Here is a 24,913-nt window from a genome sequence, read left to right on the forward strand (position 1 = left end):
TTTTAGAGAGAGAGGAAGGGAGGGAAAGAAACATCAATATCTGAGAGATACATCAATTGGTTGCCTGTCACACTCTCTGAACTGGGGACCTGTCCCATAGCCCAGACACGTGTCCTGATTGGGAATGAAACCAGTGACATTTTGGTTTGTAGGTCCGCATTCAACCCACTGAGCCACACCAACCAGGGCCTATTTACTGCATTCTAAAATCCTGGAGAGAGAAAGCTGTTTTGCTTTTGGTGCCAGTGTCTTCCTGGCCCCTGATGTTATAGTGATAACATACCTGGGCTGAGATGCAGCACACCTCCCAGTTCCTGGAGAAAGGGACTGGACTACCTTCAAACAAAGGAAGGGCCTGCTACAGGTAAAACTTTAAGTTGGTGATGCTAGGGAGACCAAAACACAGTCCCCATTCTTGAGAAGGGAGTCACTTTGGAAGAGGTTCCCCTCCCCATGAATATTTTGCTTTTTACAACTGGAGAGAAAGGAAAACAAATGCCAATCTGTCAGTCCAGCACTCTGCAAACCTCAGCTTTCCTGGGCATGCGTTACCACAAGTCCCACATCCTACTCCTCCTGTCTATATATACTATTTTGTTCATGTGACTGTACATACTGAAACATGCAATGATCATAGTGACAACAGCAATACCAGCTAATGTTTATTGAGTGCCTTTTATGAGCTAAGCACTTTCCATACAACAACCCCATGAATCAGGTCCTCTCATTTGTCTCCATCTTACAAATAAGGCAACAAAGCTTGGAAAGGTTGAGAGGTCAAGGGACTTTCTCATGTTCACACAGGTAGTAAGTGATAAAATCCAGGTGAGACTGCACATAATTTTCACCCCTGGACGGGTGAATGGGCACATATTCATGTATGGTTTGAGCCAGGCACTCTCACGTACATTACTTCCTTTATTTCTTCCAATACTTAATCTGCATTTAAAAAGTAGAAGACTGGATGACTTGAAAAATTTCATATTGCTAATAACTGGTCTTATCTGATTCTGGAGACAGGTTCTCTGATTCCCAGCCCTGTGTTTCCCCTGTGGGACAACTGCTGCTGTCTTGGTAGGTCTACTTGTTCCTCTTTTTCAGGACAGAATGCATATGTACACATGACTTTCCAGTTAGTTAGTTTTCCAATAAAAAAAACAAAACTTTCTCAATCATAACAAAAATAGTCACAAAGGACCAGGAGTGAAACCTGGACATGCTGGTTAAAGATAAAGTATTTGGTGGCATGCAGCCTGAGAGAATATCAGGATGACATCAATCAACCCTTAAGTACCAGCTGTACTTGAAAAGAGATATTAGGGCAGGCTCATCAAAAGGGAGGAATCTCAAATCTGAGATTTGAGAAGCCCGTGAATGGGCAAATGGCCAACCTCAGGGCTCTCTGAGTAGAAAAAGTACCAAGAACAAACTTGGGCCTCAGAAATGAAAGGCGATTAAACTCCATTACTTCTACTAGGCTGAAAAACACAATGCTCTTCTTTTCTAACCTACACCACATCCCTCAGCTCATTCCAAATAATGCTCCCTTTTGACAAGAACTTGATCATGATCCCAAGGCCAGAATAAAAGCCTAATAAAGCACTTCTTTATTAAGGTGTGCATGTTCATGTTTGGATAATCCCGGGTCCGAGTGTGCTGTGTGTGGATAAATGTTAGTCAGGTCAGTTCTCTGTTTATTCAGAGTGGCCCAATGATATCATTTGTACTGTGGTTCACTCTGAGTCTGGAAGATTCCTGAAGATGGAGGAGTTCTGGGAGCTGATTTGTTTTAGAGTCATCCTAGGCCCTTCAATTCCTGAAGTGTATTTCACAGATCATCAGTTCCATGACATGCTTCTCAGTAAAAAGGATTTGTGGTCAAGCAAATCTGGGGACATCCCTTAGATTCTATGTCCTCCCTTAGAGATTTCCAGTGGTCATTTAAAGCTTCTGCTAATTTCTTCAGTTGAGAAACCTGCTTAACTTGGTTTAATCCAGTGTTTCCCGAGTGTATTTGGAAAAGACAGTGTTATTTCTTACACTTAATTTCTTATCTGCATTCATGGAACCAGAGTTTTTCAGAACCTATTTTGAGCAACTCTCTAAAACATTTGGAAGGGACAAAACCTGCTGAGTAAGCTCTTTTGTGGGGAACAGGGGAGTGAAGAAAGTGTACACAAACATGTAAAACTTTTTTAGTTACAAAGGGTATGCAATAAAATATAAGAAATTTATCTCTTTGTCACCCTAGATATTATATTTTATTCTCCACAGGGAGCTAATATCAATACTTTCTGGTAGATTCTGTCAAAAACATGTGTGTGCAAATAAGAATATTTTATAAATACCATTCTCTGCCTACTTCTTCCATTTGATAGCTTAGAGAGACATTCCATGTCATCATATAAAGATTGGCTTCACTATCTTTAAAAGCTATATAGGGGTCCATTAAAGGATGTACCCCCACAATCATATATTTGCAAAGTGCTACCTTTGATATTTCCAGAACTCATGTGGCACTGTACACTGTTATTTACAATATCATCGACTATATTCCCTATGTTGTACTTTACATCCCTGTGACTGTTCCATAACTACCAATTTGTACTCCTTAATCCCTTCACCCTTTTCACCCATTTTCAAGTCCCTTCCTTTCAGGCAACCATCCATTTGTTCTCTGTATCAATGAGTCTGTTTTTATTTTGTTTATTCCTTTATGTTGTTAAGGTTCCACATAAGTGAAATCATATATTTGTCCTTCTGACTGACTTATTTCACTGAGCATAATACCATCTACGTTCATCCATGCTGTTGCAAATAGTAAGATTCCATTCTTTTTTGTGGCCGAGTAATATCCCATCGTATATATGTACCACAGATCATTATTTTACCCACCCACTCATCTATTATAAGGCAGCAATGGACATAGGGGTGCAGGCAGATATTCTTTGGAATTAGTGTTTTGGGTTTCTTCAAATATATACCCAAAAGTGGAATCACTACCCCAACTTCTTCAATCACTCACCTAGTGACTAGAGGCATGGAATTTGGGGGAGAGTTTCTCCTAAGGAAGTCTGAACTTTCACACAGACACTAGAGCATGTGGGCTGATTCTAGTCTGAGATGGACTAAGCCCTTTGTTCCTCTTGGTATTTACTGGCCATCCCAGGTCTATGACTTAGCATGACCAGCCAGTCTATCAAGATGGAGAAAGGGAGGGAAGGGGACACATTTTGCTGGCATATTTTTTTTCTTAAAACATTTGCTTTGCTTTTAGGTAGCAACCTGAGCTCAGGCATGAACAAGGTACCCACTAGGTGATGGGAGTACCCTTCTCTGCTGGGGTGCTTTAACATTTTGATCAGTTCTATTGATTATTTCACTTTCATGAGGCTTGTCTTCCTCACATGTCCTTCACTTTATGCCATGTCTTCACCACAAGGCTGTGAATAAAAATGAGCATCATCTGCTGTCATCACTGTGTTCTCCTTTCTTGTCACGTAATGAGAACATGTTGCAATGGACTTTAAACACCAACCAAACTTGCTTCTGGGAAGTAGAAAAGTATTGCTTCCTCTTTGAAAGCCAAAGAAACTAGCAAGTTTTCTGGGTCAAAATTAAAACCCAGCGATCAAAAGCAGAGTTCTTTTTGGCAGAATCAAGTTGGCTTTAGGAGTTTGTGGCACTTAGGTCAATGACCCAGAACCAACTTTTGCCTCTAGTCTTTTGGAACTCTGAAGTTCCCCAGGTTGGTCTGGCCCTCTATGTTCAAGCATATATGCAAATGTAATAGGAGTTCTAAAAGGAGAAAATAGAGAGAATGGGGGAGAGGCAATGTGATAAATCTGAGATTTTCCAGAACTGGTGAAAATTCTAAGTACCTAAATTGAAGAAGAACCATGAATCCTGAGACTACAAATAAAATAAGTTCACCCCTAGTCATATTATAGTGAAATTTCAGAATAAAAAAAACAGAGAACCTCTTTACTGTAACCAGAGCAATGCAAACATTTAAAGACAAAATTCAATCAACACAGACTTGTCACCAGCAATAACAGACATTGGGATGACACCTTCAAAATGGCAAGCAAAATCAATCTTCAACCTAAAATTTACCATTGAAACTCAAGAGTGAAATAAAGACATATTCAGGCAAATGGGGAATGAGAAAGTTTATCTCTTGTGCACCCTTCTTGAAAAATTTCCTAGACAAAGTTTTTTTACTGCACAAAGAAGAAGAAGGTTGCACCTAAAAGAAAGTAATGCACAAATGCAGTAATGATTAGAAAATAAATCGGTATATGACAGTAGATTTATTTAAGTATTCACTATTAAAAACACCAATAACAGTGATAATGAGAGTAGAATTTAAATGTTAGATAATAACATGAGTTGTGGATTACAATTAGGATTTAAAATTTTTTAATGTTGTTCAGAAAGAGATATTCACTTTATATTTTGTTAGCTCAAGAATACATCTTTTGAAAAAGTATATAGGCTTCTGGCCAAGATGGAGGTGTAGGTAGGCACACTGTGCCTCTTTGTACAACCAAAAGGACAACAACAATTTAAAAACAAAAAATAACCCAAACTGACAGAAAACTGAACTATGTAGAAGTCTGACAGCCAAGGAGTTAAAGAAGACACATCCATCCATGTTGTAGACCGCTCTGCCTAGTTTTAGGAATTGTATCTCTACCCCTTGTGGCTAAGGGCAAGAGATGACCTTTGGAATGCGAGCCGCAGGAGATAAAGCCAGTCTCTGGTAGCAAAGGCTGCCTCAGTTCCTCTCCCTACTCCCAAAGCTTGGTCAGAAGTCAATGACAGGTAAGACCCCTCACAGCAGGGGTGTGAGGCAGACTCAATCACTTGGGAGGCCTTCATGGAAGGACTGGGGGGGGGGCTGCAACAAAGAGCAATGGACTTTTGCCCCCTGGCTTTGATAAAGCCAGAGTCCCCTTGTTCTCTGAGAGAAGCACTTCCTGGCTCTAATCCTCTTAAGCCTGAATACCTGATGGAGAGGGGTGCAGCTCCTTGCCTTGCCAGAGCATGCCCTGGGGAAAAAATCTGGCATCACAAAGACTTGCTGATAAACCTGTGAAATCTGCTCTGCTAAGAGTGCTTTCATTCATATAAGGGTCCAAGAGGAAATGAGTATGTCTCCCAAAGTTTCTGCAACTCTCTTCCTGACAGACACTGACTCAGATATCTTTGAAATGTTATCTACTGTTTGATCCTTGCCGCCCTGTATTCCTGTGTATTACAACCCAATAAAAGGCTATGGAAGAGGGCGCTCAGGGCCTTTTCTCCTCAGAGAAACTGGCCACTGCCCACTCCTCCTTCCCTAAACAGATCTAATCTTGTCTCGGCCATATTTATTCATTCACGAGTGTCTGTGGCACCGGGCAGACTCGCAAAGAAGTTGCCCCCACATATCCAGACCAGTAGGAGGGGCAGAGTGGGGCAGCTGGAGTGAAGAGGGCTCATGGCAAGGTGGCAGCTGGAAGATCCAGCGAGGTAGTGGGTGGTAGAGTGGGCAGCCCCACATTCGCATGCAGATAAACCAGGAGGAACAACCACGAAGTGGGACAGACTGCACAACCCGGGGCTCCAGCATGGGGAAGAAAAGCCTCAAATCATTGATTGAAAACACCTGTGGGGGTTGAGGCAGCGGGAGAAACTTCCAGCCTCACAGGAGAGTTCACTGGAGAGACCCGCAGGCTCCTAGAATGTACACAAGCCCACCCACCCAGGAATCAGCACTAGAAGGGGCCATTTTGCTTGTGGGTAGCAGGGGAAGTGTCTGAAAATCTGGCAGAGAGCAGAGCAAGCACCATTACTCACTCTTGGACCCCTTCGACACTTACAGTGTCACAATGCAGTGACATGGGTTACCCCACCCTGGTAAACACCTATGGCTCCACCCCTTACTATGTAATAGGCACATCAAGACAAAAAAAAAAAATGGCCCAAATTAAAGAACAGATCAAAGCTCCAGAAAAAAATACAACTAAGTGATGAAGGGATAGCCAACCAATCAGATACACAGTTCAAAACACTGGTAATCGGGATGCTCACAGAATTGATTGAATTTGGTCACAAATTACATGAAAAAATGAGGGTTATGCTAAGTGAAATAAAGGAAAATATACAGGGAACCAATAGTGATGGGAAGGAAACTGGGACTCAAATCAATGGAGTAGACCAGAAGGAAGAAAGAAACATCCAACCAGAAAGGAATGAATAAACAAGAATTAAAAAAAACTGAGACGAGGCTTAGGAACTTCCAGGACATCTTTAAACATTGGGGTACCAGAAGGAGAAAAGGAAGAGCAACAAATTGAAAACTTACTTGAACAAATAATGAAGGAGAACTTCCCTAATCTGGCAAAGGAACTAGACTTCCAGGAAGTCCAGGAAGTTCAGGGAGTCCCCAAAAAGTTGGACCCAAGGAGAAACACACCAAAGCATATCATAATTACATTACCCAAGATTAAAAATAAGGAGAGAATCTTAGAAGCATCGAGAGTAAAGGAGACAGTTACCTACAAAGGAGTTCCCATTAGACCATCAGTTGATTTCTCAAAAGAGACCTTACAAGCAAGAGAAGACTGGAAAGAAGTATTCCAAGTCATGAAAGACAAGGACCTACATCCAAGATTACTCTATCCAGCAAAGCTTTCATTTAGAATGGAAGGGCAGATACAGTGCTTCTCAGATAAGGTCAAATTAAAGGAGTTCATCATCACCAAGTCCTTATTATATGAAATGTTAAAAGAATTTATCTAAGAAAAAGAAGATAAAAATATGAACAGTAAAATGACAGCAAACTCACAGTTATTAACAACCACACCTAAAACAAAAACAAAAGCAAACTAAGCAAACAACTAGAACAGGAACAGAACCACAGAAATGGAGATCACATGGAGGGTTAGCAACAGGGGAGTGAGAGGAAGAGGAGAGAAGGGGAGAAGGTACAGAGAATAAGTAGCATAGATGGCAGGTAGAAAATAGACAGGGGGAGGGTAAGAATAGTGTAGGAACTGTAGAAGCCAAAGAACTAATATGTAGGGCCCATAGACATGAACTAAAGGGAGGGAATGTGGGTGGGAGGGGATGTGCAGGGCAGAGGGGAGTGAAGAGGGGAAATGGGACAACTGTAATAACATAATCAATAAAGTGTATTTTTTAAAATACATCTTTTTAAAAAAATGTAAGGGTAAATATTTATAGAAAGAGCAAATGGGGGGGGGTCAGAGAAATAAAGAAAGCTGATCCACTCAAAGAAAAGATATAAAAAAACAGAAACTACTTAGCAGAAAATAAAAAATCAACATTGAAAATCTAAGAGGATATCACATGTAAAGATTATACAAGTCACAAGCAAATACTAAGAAAAATCATTTCAAAATTATTGCTCTCGTATTAATTCTGAAAGTACTAATACTTTGAAAACAAAAATGAAATACAGTTTCCTAGAAAAAACATAAATTGCCAAAACGGAATTAAGAATAGAACATCTAAATTAGACATAACTATTAGGGAAATCTCTTGCACCACCTGTGTTTCTCTTCTCTCTCTCTCTCTCTCTCAATTTCAATGCATATGCAAAATAATCTTCAAGGAACAGATAATCCTCATTTTATACAAAGTATAAATATATAGAGAGGGAGAGAACTCCTGTTTATAATCTTGGTAATAAAACTAGAGAAAAACCATCTAATAGAATTTATAGTCAAAGCTCCTAATAAAACATTGCAAACTAAATGATGCATGATTATGTGGGGATTAATCTCAGGAATGTAAGGATGAGTCAATGCTAAAAATATTGATCAATGTAATTTTCTTTATCAACAGATAAAAGAGAAACCCCTATGCATATCTTGAAAGATATGGAAAAGTTATTTTTAAAAATTCAGTGATCCTTCCTAATGAAAGTTTTGGTAAATAAAGAATAAACAGGAATTTCCTTACTCAGACAAAGAGTGTCTAGCAAAAATCTAAAAGAACTATCACACCTAATGGTAAAACATGAGAAGCAGATTCTTTAAAGTTGGAAATAAAATAAGAATGCCACAATTACAGCTTCTTACAACATTGTGCTAGAAGTTCTAACTGCAATAATAAGACAGAAAAAATTAAATTTGTAAGGACTAGAAAGAAAGAAAATTAAAGTTCTCATCCTCTCAGAAAAAAATATCATCTGTATTAACAAAGTCTAACAGAACAGTTTGCAAATGAGGGAAAAGTTTTGTATCTTTGCTGCCTGATGCAGCAGCAATAGTTAGATACAGCATTCAATCACTTGAAATGGGACTGGTAAAACTAAGGAACTAATTTTTTAAATTTTGTTGTTCAATTTAAGTAACCACAAATGGCCAGTGGCTATCATATTTGACAGCTCTAATCTATATAGAATATTAAAGATAATCTATAAACTTACTTTAATTAATGAGTGTTACCAAGTTTGCTATGTACAAGATCAACATATAAAAATCAATAATTCCCAAACCCTATAATAACCAATCAGAAAATACAATTGTAAAAATGTAGCATTCACAGTAGTAATGATAACTGGTAGGTACCTAGAAATATATCGAATAAAACATTAATGACTAATACCAAGTAAATTACAAAAGTTTAGAAAGAAATAGAAAAAGCAGACCTATGAATGAAGAGCTATTTCACGTTCATGGGTGAGAAGATTCAATATTTGAAAGATATCAGTTCTATCTAGAATAATATATAAATTCAATGCAATTCCAGTCAATATCTCTAGAGAGTATTTATGGAACTTGATAAACTAATCCTAAAACTCACATAGAAGAATAAAGGGCTAAAAGTAGCCAAGATGATTCTAAAAAAAAATAATAGGGAAGAAAAATACTAGATAAAAATTATTTAGAAAGTGATTATAACAAAAATGTATGGCGTTAGTGCAGCTTTGGACAGAGAGATCAATGGCACTACATAAAATCCAGACCTACAGCCACAACCATGAGTGAACCGGTGTACAATAGAGGCCATCACACTCTGTAGAGATAGGACAGACTAGTCAAAAATGGTACTGGAACAACTGGCTATCCCTCCAGAAAAAGACGCACCTATTCTACATCATATAACAGAATAAATTCTAGTGAGTTAAAGACCTGAATACAAGAAGCAAAGTATTGACCAAAAAAGAAAATACAAAATATAAGTAATATCTGGATTTTAAATAGATACCAATATCCTATAACCAAAAGAAAAAATATTTAATGTGTAGAGGATATAAACAAGCAATTTGCAAAAAAAGAATCTAAAGTTTCAGTAAACATGAAAAGATAATCAACTCTACTAGGAATTCATTAAAATTACTAGTGAAATTTCATTTCTTATATATCAAAAGGACAGAAATATAAAATTTGGATAATATCATGGTCAGTGAGTATGTGGAAAATGGGAACTCACATGTTCCTGTTGGTAGTATAAATTGAAAACCACTTTGGAGAGCAATTTTACAAAACCCGTCCAGTTGAAAAAGCCAGCCCTAGGGCCTCCAAACCCATTCTAAGTACATACTCAAGAGAAACTCTGGAACATGGGTACAAAGAGACACACACAAGATGTTCATTGCAGCAATTTTGGTAATTGTGACAAATTGCAGCCAACATAACAGCTTGTGAGGGGACTGGATATATAAACTCACCACATTGCACAATGGCTGAAATGAATGACCTTATTTCTACGTGTCCCCAAATAGCTGAATCTCAAAAAGTGTCTTGGGGTGGGGGGAATCTTAAATTGTAGAAGGTGTACAAGCTATGAAACCATGTATATAAGTGTTTAAAATACTCAAAGGGTAACATTTTTACAGGAGACAATGGTACAAGTTCGAAGGCATGGGAGGAGAGTAAGTGCCTTCAGCACAGCTCAGAGATTTGGTTCCAATCCCAATTCCACCGCAGACTTGCCTGTGGGCAAGTTGCTAATGTACTGAACCTTGGTTTTTCTCTGTTGTAGTAAAATAAGAACAATCCCTTTATGTCATGAGATTTTTTCAAGGAATGAGAGTCTTGGTGTAAGAGTATGCTCAGTCAATGTTAATGAAGCCCTTCACTGTCCTTTGTCATCATCACTGTTTGAAGGGAGAGAACCATGCCACTTTAATGTCCTGCTTCATGGCCTCTTCATACCCCACTAAAGGCACAGGGCAAGGACCCCCCATGTTTAGCTCTTCTGCACATTCAGATTTTAGAAATTTGGACTTTCTTGCTGTGACAGAATGCCCAAGTACAGAAGTGCATATCCATGAAAGGCTGTGTACAGGACATAAATCATAAGAAAATAATTAGAAATAGGTGGGATTGACTGTGGAGGGCCTTTCTGATGTCCTGTGTGGTAGGAAGAGCATTTGACAGAGTGTTGTGAGTATGTGGGTCCCTGTTCCTTCATCTGAGAGTCACCGGGGCTGGACAAAGGAGACCACTTCATTCCAAAGCCAGTTACTTCACCTCTTTGAGCCCTCATTTCTCTATCTGTTTATGGGTAATAAAGCCTTCCTATAGCAGCTATTGTAAGGATTAAACGCATGTATGCACCAAAGCTAACAAATGGAGGTACTTACTACATGGTCCCTACCTTTGCAGCTCAAGGCTTCTAAACCTCTTCTCTGTGATAAGGAAGATGCACTGCAGACCTCCTTCATGACATTAGCAAAGGTCAAAAGACCTACCTATCTTAGTGCCTAAAAAAAGCCAAATTCAAGCTAGTTCTTTGGCTTATAATATAATTATTGTTGTTTTTAGTTGTTCACTAAGAATTTTTCATGGACTGTCTCTTCCCTCTATGCTACAGTGGGTCTGTAGTAGGCAGGTCGATAGGCATGAGCAGAGTAGAGATGGCAGGCCAGGTGCAGAGGGTCATCAGGTGGAGAGCTCTGAGCACCTAGCGGTGGGCAAACTACAAGCCCTGTGCAACCACTCCCTTAAGTATTAACCCCTGGTGCCAACAGGTATGAATGAGTTTGAGTGGCTTTCCCTAAGAGAAGGGTTTTGTTTTGTTTTGATGTGGGGGGAATGACTTCAGACTCCCAGGGTCTGGGGGAAAAACCAGCTTCACAAACATGAAGGACTAATGAGTGATGACTGCCCTCTGCCATCTTTCTAAGGCTCCCTTTTCTCCCTGCCTTATCAAAGCTTTTTACTAGAGAAAGCAAGGCAAGATGCACATTTGCTAATAAAGCAGACAATTCCTTTGGAAATATTTGGGGAAAATCACATAGATTTATGGATCAAGAAATGATTGTGTTGTGCAGCAACTTCTTGTCTACACATTCCCAGGACCTCAACAGCATTCAAGTTTATAACCGCAATCACAGATTTCATTAGGCAGAACATACAAAGGTTAAATTTTTAATATATCTTATTTTGCCATGTATAATGTGCACTTTTTCGCCCAAAATTTTTAGGGAAAAATAAGGATGTGCATTATACATGAGTAGTACTAATTCTGTATCTATATAAATGTTTTTAATTCTTTTATTTATGCTTATGGGTTAAAAGTATAACTCTAGAGAGCAATAACAATATCATATGCAAAACAATATCTTGGAATATGATCATTGGTTTTATTTCTAAATAGAAATAAGTTAAAAAAATCAAATAAAAAATTAAAATGGAATTTTTTTCTTTGAAAGTGTGTACCAAAAACGTGGGTGTGCACTATACACAGGTGTGCATCACACATGGGAAAATACAGCACATTAGTAACATATTATTTCTTTAGCTTCCACCTTGAGTACTAGGGGAAGACAGAGCTAATTATGTGACTAGTTTTAAGAGAAAACCATAAGCCCAAAATGGCATCATGATACCAAAACTAGATTTTTTTTTTTTTAATCCTCACCTGGGGATATGGAGAGAGAGAGAATGGGAGAGAGAGAAACATCGACATATGGGGGAAACATCACTTGGTTGCCTTGAGTACATGCCCAGCTGGGGATTGAACCCTCAACCTAGGTATGTGCTCTGACCAGAAATTGAACCTGCAACCTTTTGGTGTGTGGGACAACACTCCAAGTAACTGAGCCACCTGGCCAGGGCCAAAACTAGATTTAATATCTGATTTAATTGCAGTTTCAACCTCTCCCTAAACCATAATTTTAATCAACCAGTCTGGAATTTTCTGGGGAACATCCGTAAGGTAATTTGTCCTGCGGACTCTCTCTGATCCCCCCAATACATAGGAAGAGAAAATCTGCAGGTTAAAATCCTTCTCTTCACCTTGGTGGGTGTGGCTCAGTGCATTGTGTGCCAGCCTGCAGACCAAAAGGTTGCTGGTTCAATCCCAGTCAGGGCACATGCCTGGGTTGAGGGCCAGGTCTGCAATGGAGGGCATGCGAGAGGCAACCATCAAAGTTTTTCTTCTCCTTCTCCTTCTCCCTCTTTTCCTCTTTCTCTAATAAATACATAAAATAAATATTTAAAATATTTGGGAAAATAACCCTTCCCTTCTTTTCCCCCAAAGAAGACGTGTCCTGGCCCCAAAATAGTCATTTCTTTTCTATAAAACCTTCCTCATAATCCCCTGCATTACCCTAGAGGAAGGGGCTTTGCATGAAATCATCCACTCTAAATTCTGAGTGCCACCTCATTCAGCCTCTAAAACCTTCCTTTATGTACAATTCCTCGGACCGCCCTTCAGTTGCTACATGGGACACTGCCTGATTTATGAACTGCTTAATAAAGCCAGTCAGATATTCACATTCAGGCTGTTGAATCTTGTTCATTTGTTTTTTTTTTTAACAGTAGAATAATGAGTGGCTGAAAGTAATCACTCAGCCCAGAGGGGATGGGATTATGCAAGAAGTTCTTGTTAAGAAATAGAGTTTTAACTTTTTTGGTTGCAAAATGAAAGTTTACTTCACTTCCTCCTCTGTTTTCTGCAGAACTCTCAGAGCTATGATTGAATTTACTTCACTTTCTCTGGACCACGGTTTACTGTGGAGCTAAAGTCAGTTAGTGGTGACAACCACTCTCCTCAAGTAACCTGCCCTGAGGGTTTCTGTCTCCTTGAGGGTAATTTCCCAAAGGCTGGAATCAAAAGAATCCTGGGATTTTATGTCTCTTTTCCTTCAGAACCTCCCCTACTTAATCATGTGAGGTCAGCCCAGGTGTGTAAGGAATTACCCATAAGGCTTTGAAAATACTTGAGTAAATGAGATAAAAAGAAGCTGCCAGACACCAGAAAATATGACGTGCTCTCATTTTACACTAATTCAATGTTTTGAGTTCGCATTTGTTTCTCAATTTTTCCCTATTCTCCTAAATCACTATACATTCACCCAAAGCAAATAACTTTTTAAAAGTTAAGGTATGACTGACTTATAACATTATGTTAGTTTTAGGTGTACAAAATCACAATTTGATATTTGTGTATATAATCACATGATCGCCACAATAAATTAATATCCATGACCACACATAGTTATATTTTTTCTTATGATGAGAAGTTTTAAGATCTTCTTTCTTAGCAACTTTCACATATACAATGTAGTATTAGTAGCTATAGTCACCATGATGTACATTACCAAAGAGCTTTTAATGTACAAAGTTCATGGGCAATTCTCTCTATCCTCAAGAAAAATGAAATCATTTATACCTGGAGTAGGGAATCCTTGAGCCGATTTTTTTAAAGCAAGTTAAAATCAGTAGTAGCTACACATGAGAATAATCAATGATTTAATTTTCTGTTCACAAATGGTCTGGCTCCAGCTGAAAATTCAGGATCCTGAATACATAGGAACATGCGCAGGGTCAAAACCTAGAGCTGGTTCCACTTAAGTACACTTTGTAGTTTTTTATTATTAGCTGAGCAGATCTCTGGATAAAATCCTCAAGAGATTTAGAATCAGTCCCTCCTTTATAAACATACAAAGTTCTTGTAATTGTCTAATTAAAGATCTCTAGAGATTAGCTTTAGTTAGAGAGAAAAAGTGAAGCAAAGCCAAAACTGCACTATGGTATAGAACACTATTTCTACTTAGTGCAATTTTCAATTTAAAAATCCAGTGATACGTCAACACACTGTTTGCCAAGGACTTGAAATAAATGACCTATTTCTTGCCAATGGATTTATTGACTGTCAATATTTATTTCAAGTGATCGAGTCACTTCAATGTTTGTGGGAAACAGCAAGGTATAAATTAATTAATCAATGAAAAAATTTCTAGTGCCTGACATTAACCACAAAGCCATCTTCGAGTCCAAGCAAATCTCTAAAATGAAGAAAGTACTTCACTCTGGCTCTTTGACTCCTACCAGCTGTTGTGGACAAACAAAATGAGTAAATGGAAGCCTAACACTGAAACAACTAAGTAGCCAAACAACCTGGAAGTAATTTGCTGCTTCCTGGAAGAGATAAATCTGATGATGAACTTAAAGAAACCAAAACAAAACTCTCCACCACCAGCTAAGTAGAGAGGAGGTATTACTGGTTGGAACACAGAAAATCAGCAAGTACTTACGACCATTATAAGTGTGCCCAAGAACTCAGACAGTGTTTCTTTAGCTAAACTGCTCTTCAGGACCAGTCTCTGCTTGAAGCTTTTCCTCTTTTGTCTCTTCTCAGGCTGCATCGTGTGTCTTCTCCAAGGACCACTCTTTCCGCCAATACCTGCTTCTTCTGATCTCTACTTCACTCACACAGGAAAAAGGAAGTTTGACAACTGCTCATAAATTCCTTGAGATCTCTGATGAGATTATTTGACTCCACACTGTCCCAGTGATAGCCCGTGACTTAATCCTCCTCTGTTGAAATTGTCCCTCCCTGTTTGCTGCTATTTATTTAAATTAGCAAGTTAAAACTTTTGAAATTCCAAAAGAATCGTTTTATACTTTTTCTGCCTGGTGGATTAATCATTACCTTTATTCTGAAGGTACTTTCTCCTGGATGGATTGGGTTTTTTTTTTTTTTTAAGAGATGAAAAAAGGGACGTGCCGTTTGTGTTGCCAAACCACAGCGATGGGCTCCCGTCCAGAGGATATTTCTGTTACACAATGGCAAGCCTCTGATTTCTTTCAACTATTCGGAAGAGGATGGTTGGGATGCAGTTCGGAATTGTCAAACCAGGTGTATATACATCTGTGTAAATGTTCTTTTGTGAAAGAGATTGTCATGCAAATTGGAGAACATGAAGAATATATTGGTGTGTCTTTCTGTAAGATAAATCACTCTTGTTTTCTTTTAATATCATATCAGTGATTGAATGACGCACACCTGAGAGTGATAAGAACCATTGTGTCCATTCTAGAGATGGAGAGATTAACATACGGACAGACCACTGCAAGTCTGTAGCTTAGGATGGGGTCTCTTCCTCAGTCACTGAAATCGGACATCATTTCCTGAGGAAGTTTGGGATCTAAGAATCAGAAAGATGGAAAAGGCAACTTGGTGAGTTCCTTCCAGAGAAACATTCCAGTTTGAAAACCAATTTTATCCCTTATATGTACCATAAAATATATAGGCAAATTAAATGAAAAATAAAAAATAGCAGCCTAAAAATTCATACTGCTTAAAGATCACTGTGCTAGAAAGAGATCAGTCTGAATGTATGCCACTCCAATTAAACAAGAAAGTGGGAAAATACACATAAATTGGGCTTCTAGGTTTTCAGTTTGATGAATTATATCCTTTCAGGGAACAGTGTTGAGAACTAACTTCTTGTCATGTCAAATATTCAAGCCTCATTTTTTTCAAAACGAGTTCGTCTGAAGAAATAGAATTGAGCAGTTGTTTCTAAATACAAAGGCAGTCCCATATTTCTTCCAGCCCTCCTGCCGAGAAGCTGGCTTTGTTTTATGCCAGCAGACATTTCCAGCTGGGGAGGCAGGCTGGAGGGGAAGGAGGAGCGGTCTGGAGAAAGCTGTTGAAAGTTCAAGGGCAAAAGGAGACACCTAATCCGTAGGTAAAACAGAGTTTAGGACTAAAAAATGTATATCTTGCCTGAAGACACACCCTTTATTGTAAAGCCAGGACAAGAATAAAGCATTTTGGCTATAATTGCTGGTTAAGTTATCGTGGTTATCATTACCTAGAGGAGTTCATTGTAACCACTCTACTCCCAAGCCCTAGAGAATGAAACAGGGAATCAAAACTTCACTGCTGTGACTATAGCTAATACCAGACAGAGGTTTATTTTGGTCTCTTTGTTGGCTCATCTAAGAAGTATTTATGGCATACCCATTATGTGCCACACCCTACACTTAGCAGAAACACAGGGTTCTTGCCCTTCATGAAGAATCTATTGAGAGAGACAGACATAAGTCAAATAATTGCACACACAGAAACATGAACTCAGGGCTAAGATGTATGCCATAAGGTTGGGGAACATGAGTGAACATAACAGGGAGACTTCTCTTTGTCAGAGAGATTTCTCATGGCTCCTCCAAAGAAATCATATCTGAGCTGAGATCAGAAGGAAGCTTAGGGGTAAATGACAGATACTGGAGAAGGAAGAGCATGTAGCTAGGCCTTGGGGGTTGGAGATGGAAATAGTACTGTTGCCTATCTAACAATGAGATAATCTTATTGCAGCTGGCTCCCAGAGCAAGTGCAGGAGTGAGGCAAAATAAGCCTGAAGTGTGGGCAGGGCACAGACCTTACTGAGCCTTGTTAATACTGTTTAGGGCCAAAATCAATAAGTCTTTGAGGTGGTTTAAGCAGGATGGTTAACACCAACAGATTTGAGTTTTGAAAAGATCACCCTGGCTGGTGAGATTGGAGAGGGGATTGGAGGGGTCCTCACGTGCTTATAGGTGGGCCCATTGTGGATTATTACAGAAATCTAGGACTGGGTGGTAGCTTTGACAAAGGAGAGAAATAGAACAATTCAAGAGTTCTTTATATCTTAAGTTGAAAGTCTTGATGGTTTGGGTGAGGGAAAAGGATTCATCAAAGTTGATGGCTTGCTGGGAAGAGGTGGTAAGCAAATGGAGAGCAAACTCTGGAAGAGGACCAGGATTGCAGTGGAAGGTCATGTATTCTGCTTGTGCAGGGCAAGCCTCATGGGCTCTCTGATGCTCCTGAGAGAAGATGGCAGGCAGCAAATAATATGGGTTTTGATTCAGAGGGTAGGTCTGTGCATGCATAGAGGTGATAATTAAAGTCATGAATAAAGATAAGGTTATGTAGGGAGAGAGTTTGAAGAGAGCAGAGGCTGAACATTTGGTGCTCAGGTAGAAGAGAATGAAATCTTTATTATTCTATATTCTATCTTCAAACAATGGTCACACTTTTCACCTCTGTCACCATGAACAACTCATCATCAAACATAACCTACAGTCCCCAGCTAGCCACCAAACAAAATATTCAAAAGCATCCAGAGAAGGTAGTGAATGAATAACATCTCCCCCTACATGGGAAAAGACATTTGCAAAGCCACTCTCATGCCAAAGTTCCTACTGGAAATATGGGACTATTTAACTTCTTTCATGTTTTTATCCAGAAAAACCTTTTTTTGAGTATTTATCACATGTTGATGGGGGACACAAGAGTTGGAAAATTTTAGTTTAGGTAATAGCTAATAAGCTTAGAAATCAATGCATATGAAAAACTATTGTTCCAGGTACTGAAGGCATGACCCACCTTGATTCCAGGAGGCCATAAGCAGTTCCACCTTTGTGCCTCAGGAGAACTGCAGTGAAGATGGTATCAGAGCCATTGTACTCCAGGGTCAGATGACCACTGCCCAGGACACAGATGAAAGAATGCTACAGCTTATATCTGACTTTTCCCCTGAATTCCCAATCCCTTGCCTACAGTTTTCTTCTCCTTATAAAAAGGGTCAATTTAAAATGGAATTGAAGACAGTCTGTTAGAGTACAAACCTTCTGTATTTGAAGATTGCTGACCACCTGAATAAAGCACTCATAAAGATGCAATCCCTGTCTCTGCTTATTGGGTCTGGTAGGTGACAGGCAGCATGAACACTGGCTTTTTTTGGTTTCAATGTCAGGCACATTAAATAGTGGAAATTCAAATACGAGGAAGAAAGATCTCTACTGTTAAAAGAATTTTATCATCCACATGATAAAGACCTCCAAATGAATGTATCAAATAGTAAATTAGAAGTATATGCAAAGTACTGAACCAAAATTCCAGCCACTGGAGAACTTCTGGTCAAGATGGCAGCATAGGCAGACATGGCTTGCCTCTTTGCACAACCACATCAAAATTACGACTAAAATATAGAACAATCATCACTCAGAAATGTCAGAAATTGAGCTGAATGGAAGCCTGACAACTACAGAATTAGAGAAACTGAAACTGGAAAAGACACTGGAGTTTGGGCTGCCTGTCACTACCAAACCCAATAAGCAGAGACAGGAATTGAATCTTTATGGGCACTTTATTCAGATGGCTGGAGATCTGAGAAGATGGGGAGTTCATACCCTAACAGACCATCTTCTCTTTTCTTTCCCAGCCAAGGTTTTTATTGCAGGGACTAAACAAGGTGTGGTGAGGGGTTTTGAAATTCAGGGAAAAGTTAATTGGATTAAAAAAACATCTTCAGCATTCTTGCCCTGGGCGGTGGTCATCCCACCCTGGAGTACAATGGCTCAGATACCATCTTGATTGCTTATAATTCTCCTAAGGAACAAAGGTGGAACTGCTATGGTCTCCTGGAGTCAAGGTGGAGTCAAGTACCTTCAGTGCCTGGAACAAAAGCTTTTACATGCATCGATGATTACTAAGCTTATTAGCTATTACTTAAACTAAAATTTTCCAACTCTTGAGTCCCCTATCAAAACCACATTCATCCAGACTGGTAGAAGGGGTGCAGATGCAGAACAGGCTGATTCAACACCCATGTAGTTAAATATTTTGGAGGCACATCTTGAGAGTGAGGAGTCCCAGACCCACACCAGGCCCACCAGCCCAGGATTCAAATGCCAGCAAGATAAGTCCCCAAAATTTCTGGCTGCAAAATCCAGTGGGGATCAAGTCAGTGGGAGAAACTGCTGGATCCCCAAGTATTCCTCTTAAAGCACCCACACACCATACACAGATTCACCTACTCACACTCACTCCCTCTGAGCTCCAGCTCTGGGGTAGCAGCTTGAAAGGCACCAGAGGTATACAGGGAGAAACTGAAGTGTCTGGCATCAAGGTGAGCAGAGGCCATTGTCCCTTTGCTAAGCCCTTCCCCCCACAGAGATGGTAAACTGGTGCCATATCTGAGACTCCATCAACCTGGCTAACACTATTTGACCTGCCTTGGAGATTCCCAGAGGCTCTGCCCCACTCAATTTACAGGCCCACCCAAGCTGCTTTTCCATGTGAATGACTGGTATTGGCTCCTAAATCCTATCAAACGAGCAACAGCTGGCTTCTGTGTGCCCTAGCAGCAGTCAGATTAGAGTCAGTTTGGCTTCAACTGGGAACCTCTAAGCCCAGCACTAGTAGCAGCCATCTCAGATTGCTTTATAGTTCAGGCAGGTTGCCTCAGACAAAGCACAGGTGGGGCACCACCTAGGAAACCCTAAGGCTAGAGCACCCCATGGACAGCTACAGACCCTGCCCCTGCACAGCTGATTCTCTATGGAAGACGAAGGTTGGTGGTCAATGATCACAGCCAGTCCTTGCTGCTGACTGGCCTGGGTAAATCCCTCCCATTGATCTGCCAACAGCAACCAAGACTCAAATATACAAAGAGGGTGTACTCAGCCCACACAAAGGGTGTACCTCAAGTACCTAGCTTGCTTATAGGGGAGTCTGTGCCACTGGACCCTACAGGATGCCTACTGCATTAGGCCACACTACCAAGACACAGAGTCAAAACAGCTCTACCTAATACATAGAGTCAAAACAGCTCTACCTAGTACATAGAGTCAAAACAGCTCTACCTAATACATAGAGACAAACATAGGGAGCCTGCCAAAATGAGGAGACAAAGAAACATGGTCCAAATGAAAGAATAGATCAAAACTCCAGAAAAAGAACTAAATGAAATGGACTAGCAATATGAGATACAAAGTTTAAAACTGGTTATAAGAATGATCAAGGAGCTTAGTGATGACCTCAACAAAATAAAAAAAGATTCAATCAGAAATGAAGGATACACTAAATGAAATGAACAATTTACAGGAAAACAACAGTAAAGTGGATGAAGCTGAGGATCAAATAGATGATTTGGAACATAATGAAGCAATAAGAACAGCACAGCTCTGGCTGGTGTGGCTCAGTGAGTTGAGTGCCAGCTTGCAAACCAAAGGGTTGCTGGTTTGATTTTCCAACCTAGGGCACGTGCCTGGCCAGGTCCCCAGTAGGGGGCACATGAGAGACAACCACGCATTGATGTTACTCTTCCTCTTTCTCTCCCTCCCTTCCCCTCTCTAAAAATAAATAAATAAAATCTTTAAAAAGGAGAGAAAAAGAGCAAGGAATGGGAAATCTATCTGAAAAAATAGTGAAAGAAAGCCTCCCTAATTTGGTGAAGAACATAGACATGCATGTCCCTCAGAGTCTCAAACAAGATGGATGCAAAGAGGCCCACTCCAAGACACATCATAATTAAAATGCCAAAGGTTAAAGATAAAGAGAGACTCTTAAAAGCAGCAAGAGAAAAGAAGTTAGTTACCAGATGGTTGCCAGATGAGAGGGGGAGGGAGATTATGGGTGAAGAGGTGAGGGCATTAAGAAGAACAAATAGGTAGTTACAGAATAACCATGGGGATGTAAAGTACAGTGTAGGAAATGGAGTAGCCAAAGAACTTATATGCATGGCCCATGGACATGAACAATGGTGTGGGGATTGCCTGAAGGAGTAGGAGGCACTGGGTAGAGACAAAGGGGAGAACTGTAGCATAATCAACAAAATAGTATTTTAAAAATTCCAGCTATCATCACATACACATTTGAGAGGTCACTGTCCATTGCCAAGATATTGACTCATCCTGCCACCAACAGTTTAAAATTGTGTTCCTGTAGGTGTAGTGCCATGCTGAATCTCCAGGTCTAGCTTAGCCAGCTTCTTGGTTCCCCTTGACTCTGCCCCTGGCCCTAATATTCTCTTTTTTTGCTATCCAGTTTGGTCTTGAGTAACCACCACCTTTGCTTCCACTCATGAGATTTAACAAGCCTGGTATTCATGAGGGTAACCATCTCACCCTCTGACCTCACTTCTCCATCCTCTTATACTCAGGTCAACTTTATCTACACTCTATTTCAGATGCTCCTCCCCTTCTTGGCTACTGTTGGGACTGTTTCACCATCTCCTCTTTCAAAATCTTTTACCCCAGAACACATTTCACTGACAAAAACTTCTAGTTCTTGCATTTCACTCATTCTCTGACCTTCCAAATCTTCTTTACATCCTCCTCATAAATTCCAGTCCAACTCCTCTCTCTCCACTCCCTTCTTACCTTGTGATTACCCAAATTAATGATTCACTTACTTGAATATCAAGTCCCATCAACCCATCCACTTAAGTTCCACACCCATATTGCTAAGGCCCAACTCTGGGTATACTCAGTTATTTATCTTTTTCAAATATTCTCTTCCCAGGCCATGAAATAATGCTGGAAAATATCATGTAAGTGTGTTAACTGACCTTATTTCAAATCGGCAGTGCTCCCATAACCTTAGTTAAACTTCAGAGACTGTGGTTTGGTAGATTTGGGATGAAGCTCAGGAATCTCACGAGCACAATTCAGATACCAGGCCCTATTTCATTCAATGTAGCAGCAATATACCTCTTCTGTACTGCTCAGCTCCCAGCCCCAGCCCTCCTACTCAGCTAATGATCTTTTTTTTCAATCCATTGGGAAAACACATGGGTTCATTGACTATAATGCCATTTATGTCCCTGCTCCAAAAAATACCCTAACTTTATTACTTATGTTGACCTTTTGTCCTTCCTTCTTCTTTCTAAAGTTAGCCCTGATACTGGTGCACTGTCCCAGCCTCTCCGGGAACTTGGGTGAATAATGTTCCCCTCACCCTCCTAAATTTCTCCCGACATTGGCTTCTTTCTAAAACAAGCTCAAATCTTACCTATTCTTAAAAATATTTCTTCAACGTTACTTTACATCAAATTTCATTATCTGAGTCAGTTTGGCCTACAAGACCTATAGACTGGGTGACTTAAACAATAAAGATTTTTTCTCACAGTTCTGGATGCTGGAAGTCTTAGGGCGCCAGTGCGGTTGGGTTTGGGTGAGGACCCTCTTCCTAGCTGGCAGATAGCCACTTTCTCACTGTATCCTCGCATGGCTAGAGACAGCTCTGGTTTCTGTAACCTCTTTTAAGGACACTGCTCCTACCAGGGGGACTCTACCCCCATAACTTCATTCAAAAACAATTTCCTTCCAATGATCCCTCCTCCAAATACTACAATATCGGGGATTAAGGCATGAGCCTATGAGATTTGCAGAGACACAAACATTCAGTTCATGGTAACCATTTTATCTCTCTCCTCTACTTTCTTTGTTTTATATTTTGGGAAGAAATAACTACTTCCCCTTGAGCAAAAAGTTACATTAAATGGAGAAAAAAATAAAAGCAATTCAGAAGTATTTAAATTAGAGCAAAATAAGTCTCATAGTCCCAGCACAGAGATAACCACAGTTAACAGGTTGGAATACATCCCTCCAGAATTTTTTTCAGTAGGTCTATATAAATATTTCTTTTTATTTCCAAAAATAAATATTTCCAATATTTCCAAAAGTGGGATTATAATATATATGCTAAAGTACATGTTCCACTTAAAATATTCCATGCATCTTTTTGTGCCAATGTGGAACTCGGGCTTTTAACGGTGGTGTAATATTCCAATGGGCAGGTGTGCCATAATTTAAACAAGTTTCTTTTGATAGACAGTTGATTATTTCCAATTTTTCCCCATTCAATGAGCATCTTTATGTATATATTTGATTATCTTCTAGCATGACTGTTTAGAAATTGAATTACTGATCAAAGATTATGTATATAAAATGTTTTAAAAGTACCTATTTCTCCCATTCTTTTCAGTATTGGTTAGTGTAAATCCTTTCAAACTTTTCCCAATCCAACAGTTAAAAAAATACTGTTTTAGTATGCATTTCTTTGGTTAATGATAAGGCTGAGCATCTTTCATGTGTTAGCTCTCCTTTTATACCTTTTTTTACTTCTGTCTTCTGCCCACTTTTCATCTATGATGTTCAATATTTTATTTATTAATTTTGTCACTTTTTACAATATACGAATGTAAAAGTGTGACTATTTTATGTTATAGGTAGCAAATGATTTTTCCAGTAAATCATTTATCTTTCACTTAAAATTGTGGTGTTTGACTGCAATATAAAACTTTAGAAAATTTAGGTACTTAAGTTCACAAACATTTCCTATAAGGTTTCCAACTTAATATTCATGCTAAGAAAGATCTGCTCTATCCCCAAATTACAAAAATGTTAAATTTTGTCCTATATTTTATTCATTATTTTCATGACTTTACTTTTTACACTTGTTTTTAATTTTTATAGAATACATTATGATATATAGTGTAGAACTCTGCAAATGAACAGAATGAGACCTTTTTAATTCTATTTTCTAATTGGTCATCACAAGCAAATCTCTGCTTCTGTGTGTATGTCTTGTATCTACCCAATCTTAATGAACTTTCTTATAGTTTCAAATAGGTTTGTAGTTGATATTTTACTGAACATCGTTAGTGCCTATTTGGTATCTATTAAACCCTCTTTCTAATAGCACCAGATTTTCACTGGGACACCCACCTTTTCTCTTGTGCAACTACAGGTGTTGGGTGGAACTCAGATTATATCCTGGTTTAGTAGTAAACACTGATTAGCATAAGCTTATCAGAATCACTTTCTGTCCCTTGAAACTTTGGCTGGTTCAGAAGTAATAATATCACCTAATCTCTGTGGATGATGTTTGAGAAGAAGCTTTATGGGGCTTTGGAAAGGAATCTCTCACTTCTCTGAAGGTTAAAAAAATCCAGTTCTCTGTCATCCCCCAGAAAGGGCGAGGAAGCTTACGGCCCCAACTTTCACAGACACCGGTCCATAATATTGTGGGGAACTAGCCTTGTCATTATGGTGACATAGAGACTAACTTGGTATGAAGACAGGATATACCTTAGTCCTTGATGACATCCCTGAATTATTGGATCAGTCAACCCTGATGGCCACTCCATCTTTGGGCTTGCAGTTATGTAAACCAATATTATTTCTTATTTTCAAGGCCAATTTGAATGGGATTTCTGTTAATATTGATACTGAAAAGCCAAACTCATTTGGTTACTCAGACTTTTGAGGTAGAATAATGTGAAGTATAAAATAATCATTATTTATTCTCTTCCTTTTAAATTCTTCTATTTATTTCTTTTTCTTGCCTTATTGTATGCATGGAAATCATTATAAAAATGTTGATTCATAATAATAAAAACAGGAATCTTTGTCTTGTTCTTGAATTTAAAAACAATGCCTTTAGCGGTCCATTCATTAAATGTTCATGTTTCCCACTTACACTAAGAATTTTGTTTTATTTTAGACTTTTTCAAAAACTGAGAAATGTTACATTAAAAACAAGAATGACCCTTGCTGGTGTGGCTCAGTGGATTGAGCATTGCCCTGTGAACAGAAAGGTCACCAGTTCAGTTCCCTGCCAGGGCACACGCCTGGGTTGCGGGCCAGGTCCTCACTTGGGGGCCTGTGGGAGACAGCCGATTGATGTACATGTGTCTGTCACAGTGCTGTATCTCTCCTTCTCTTTCTCCCTCTCTTCCCTTTCTTTTAAAGTAAATAAATACAATCTTTTTAAAAAGCCAGGAACAGATATTAGATATTTAACAAAGATACTGCATTTCAAAAATTTTCTGTTACTCATTATGTTATAAATAAGTTAAGCTTTATTTTAATTTTCAAATATTTAG

The 24,913-nt window shown here is 39.2% G+C and overlaps 1 protein-coding gene across 1 annotated transcript in view; it reads right to left on the reverse strand.

Moving 5' to 3' along the window:
- The window catches only part of AQP9 (aquaporin 9), a 45,892-nt gene extending 31,037 nt beyond the window's left edge, over window positions 1-14,855 (reverse strand). The window contains exon 1 of the mRNA XM_037151004.2: window positions 14,507-14,855. Coding sequence (XP_037006899.1) covers window positions 14,507-14,617 — 111 coding nt within the window. The 5' untranslated portion in view covers window positions 14,618-14,855. The remainder of the gene's footprint in view (window positions 1-14,506) is intronic.
- Between the last annotated feature and the right edge of the window lie 10,058 nt (window positions 14,856-24,913).

Source organism: Artibeus jamaicensis, unplaced genomic scaffold, assembly GCF_021234435.1.
Source record: "Artibeus jamaicensis isolate MK-2021 breed Jamaican fruit bat unplaced genomic scaffold, CSHL_Jam_final contig_548, whole genome shotgun sequence".
NCBI classification, from domain to species: domain Eukaryota; kingdom Metazoa; phylum Chordata; class Mammalia; order Chiroptera; family Phyllostomidae; genus Artibeus; species Artibeus jamaicensis.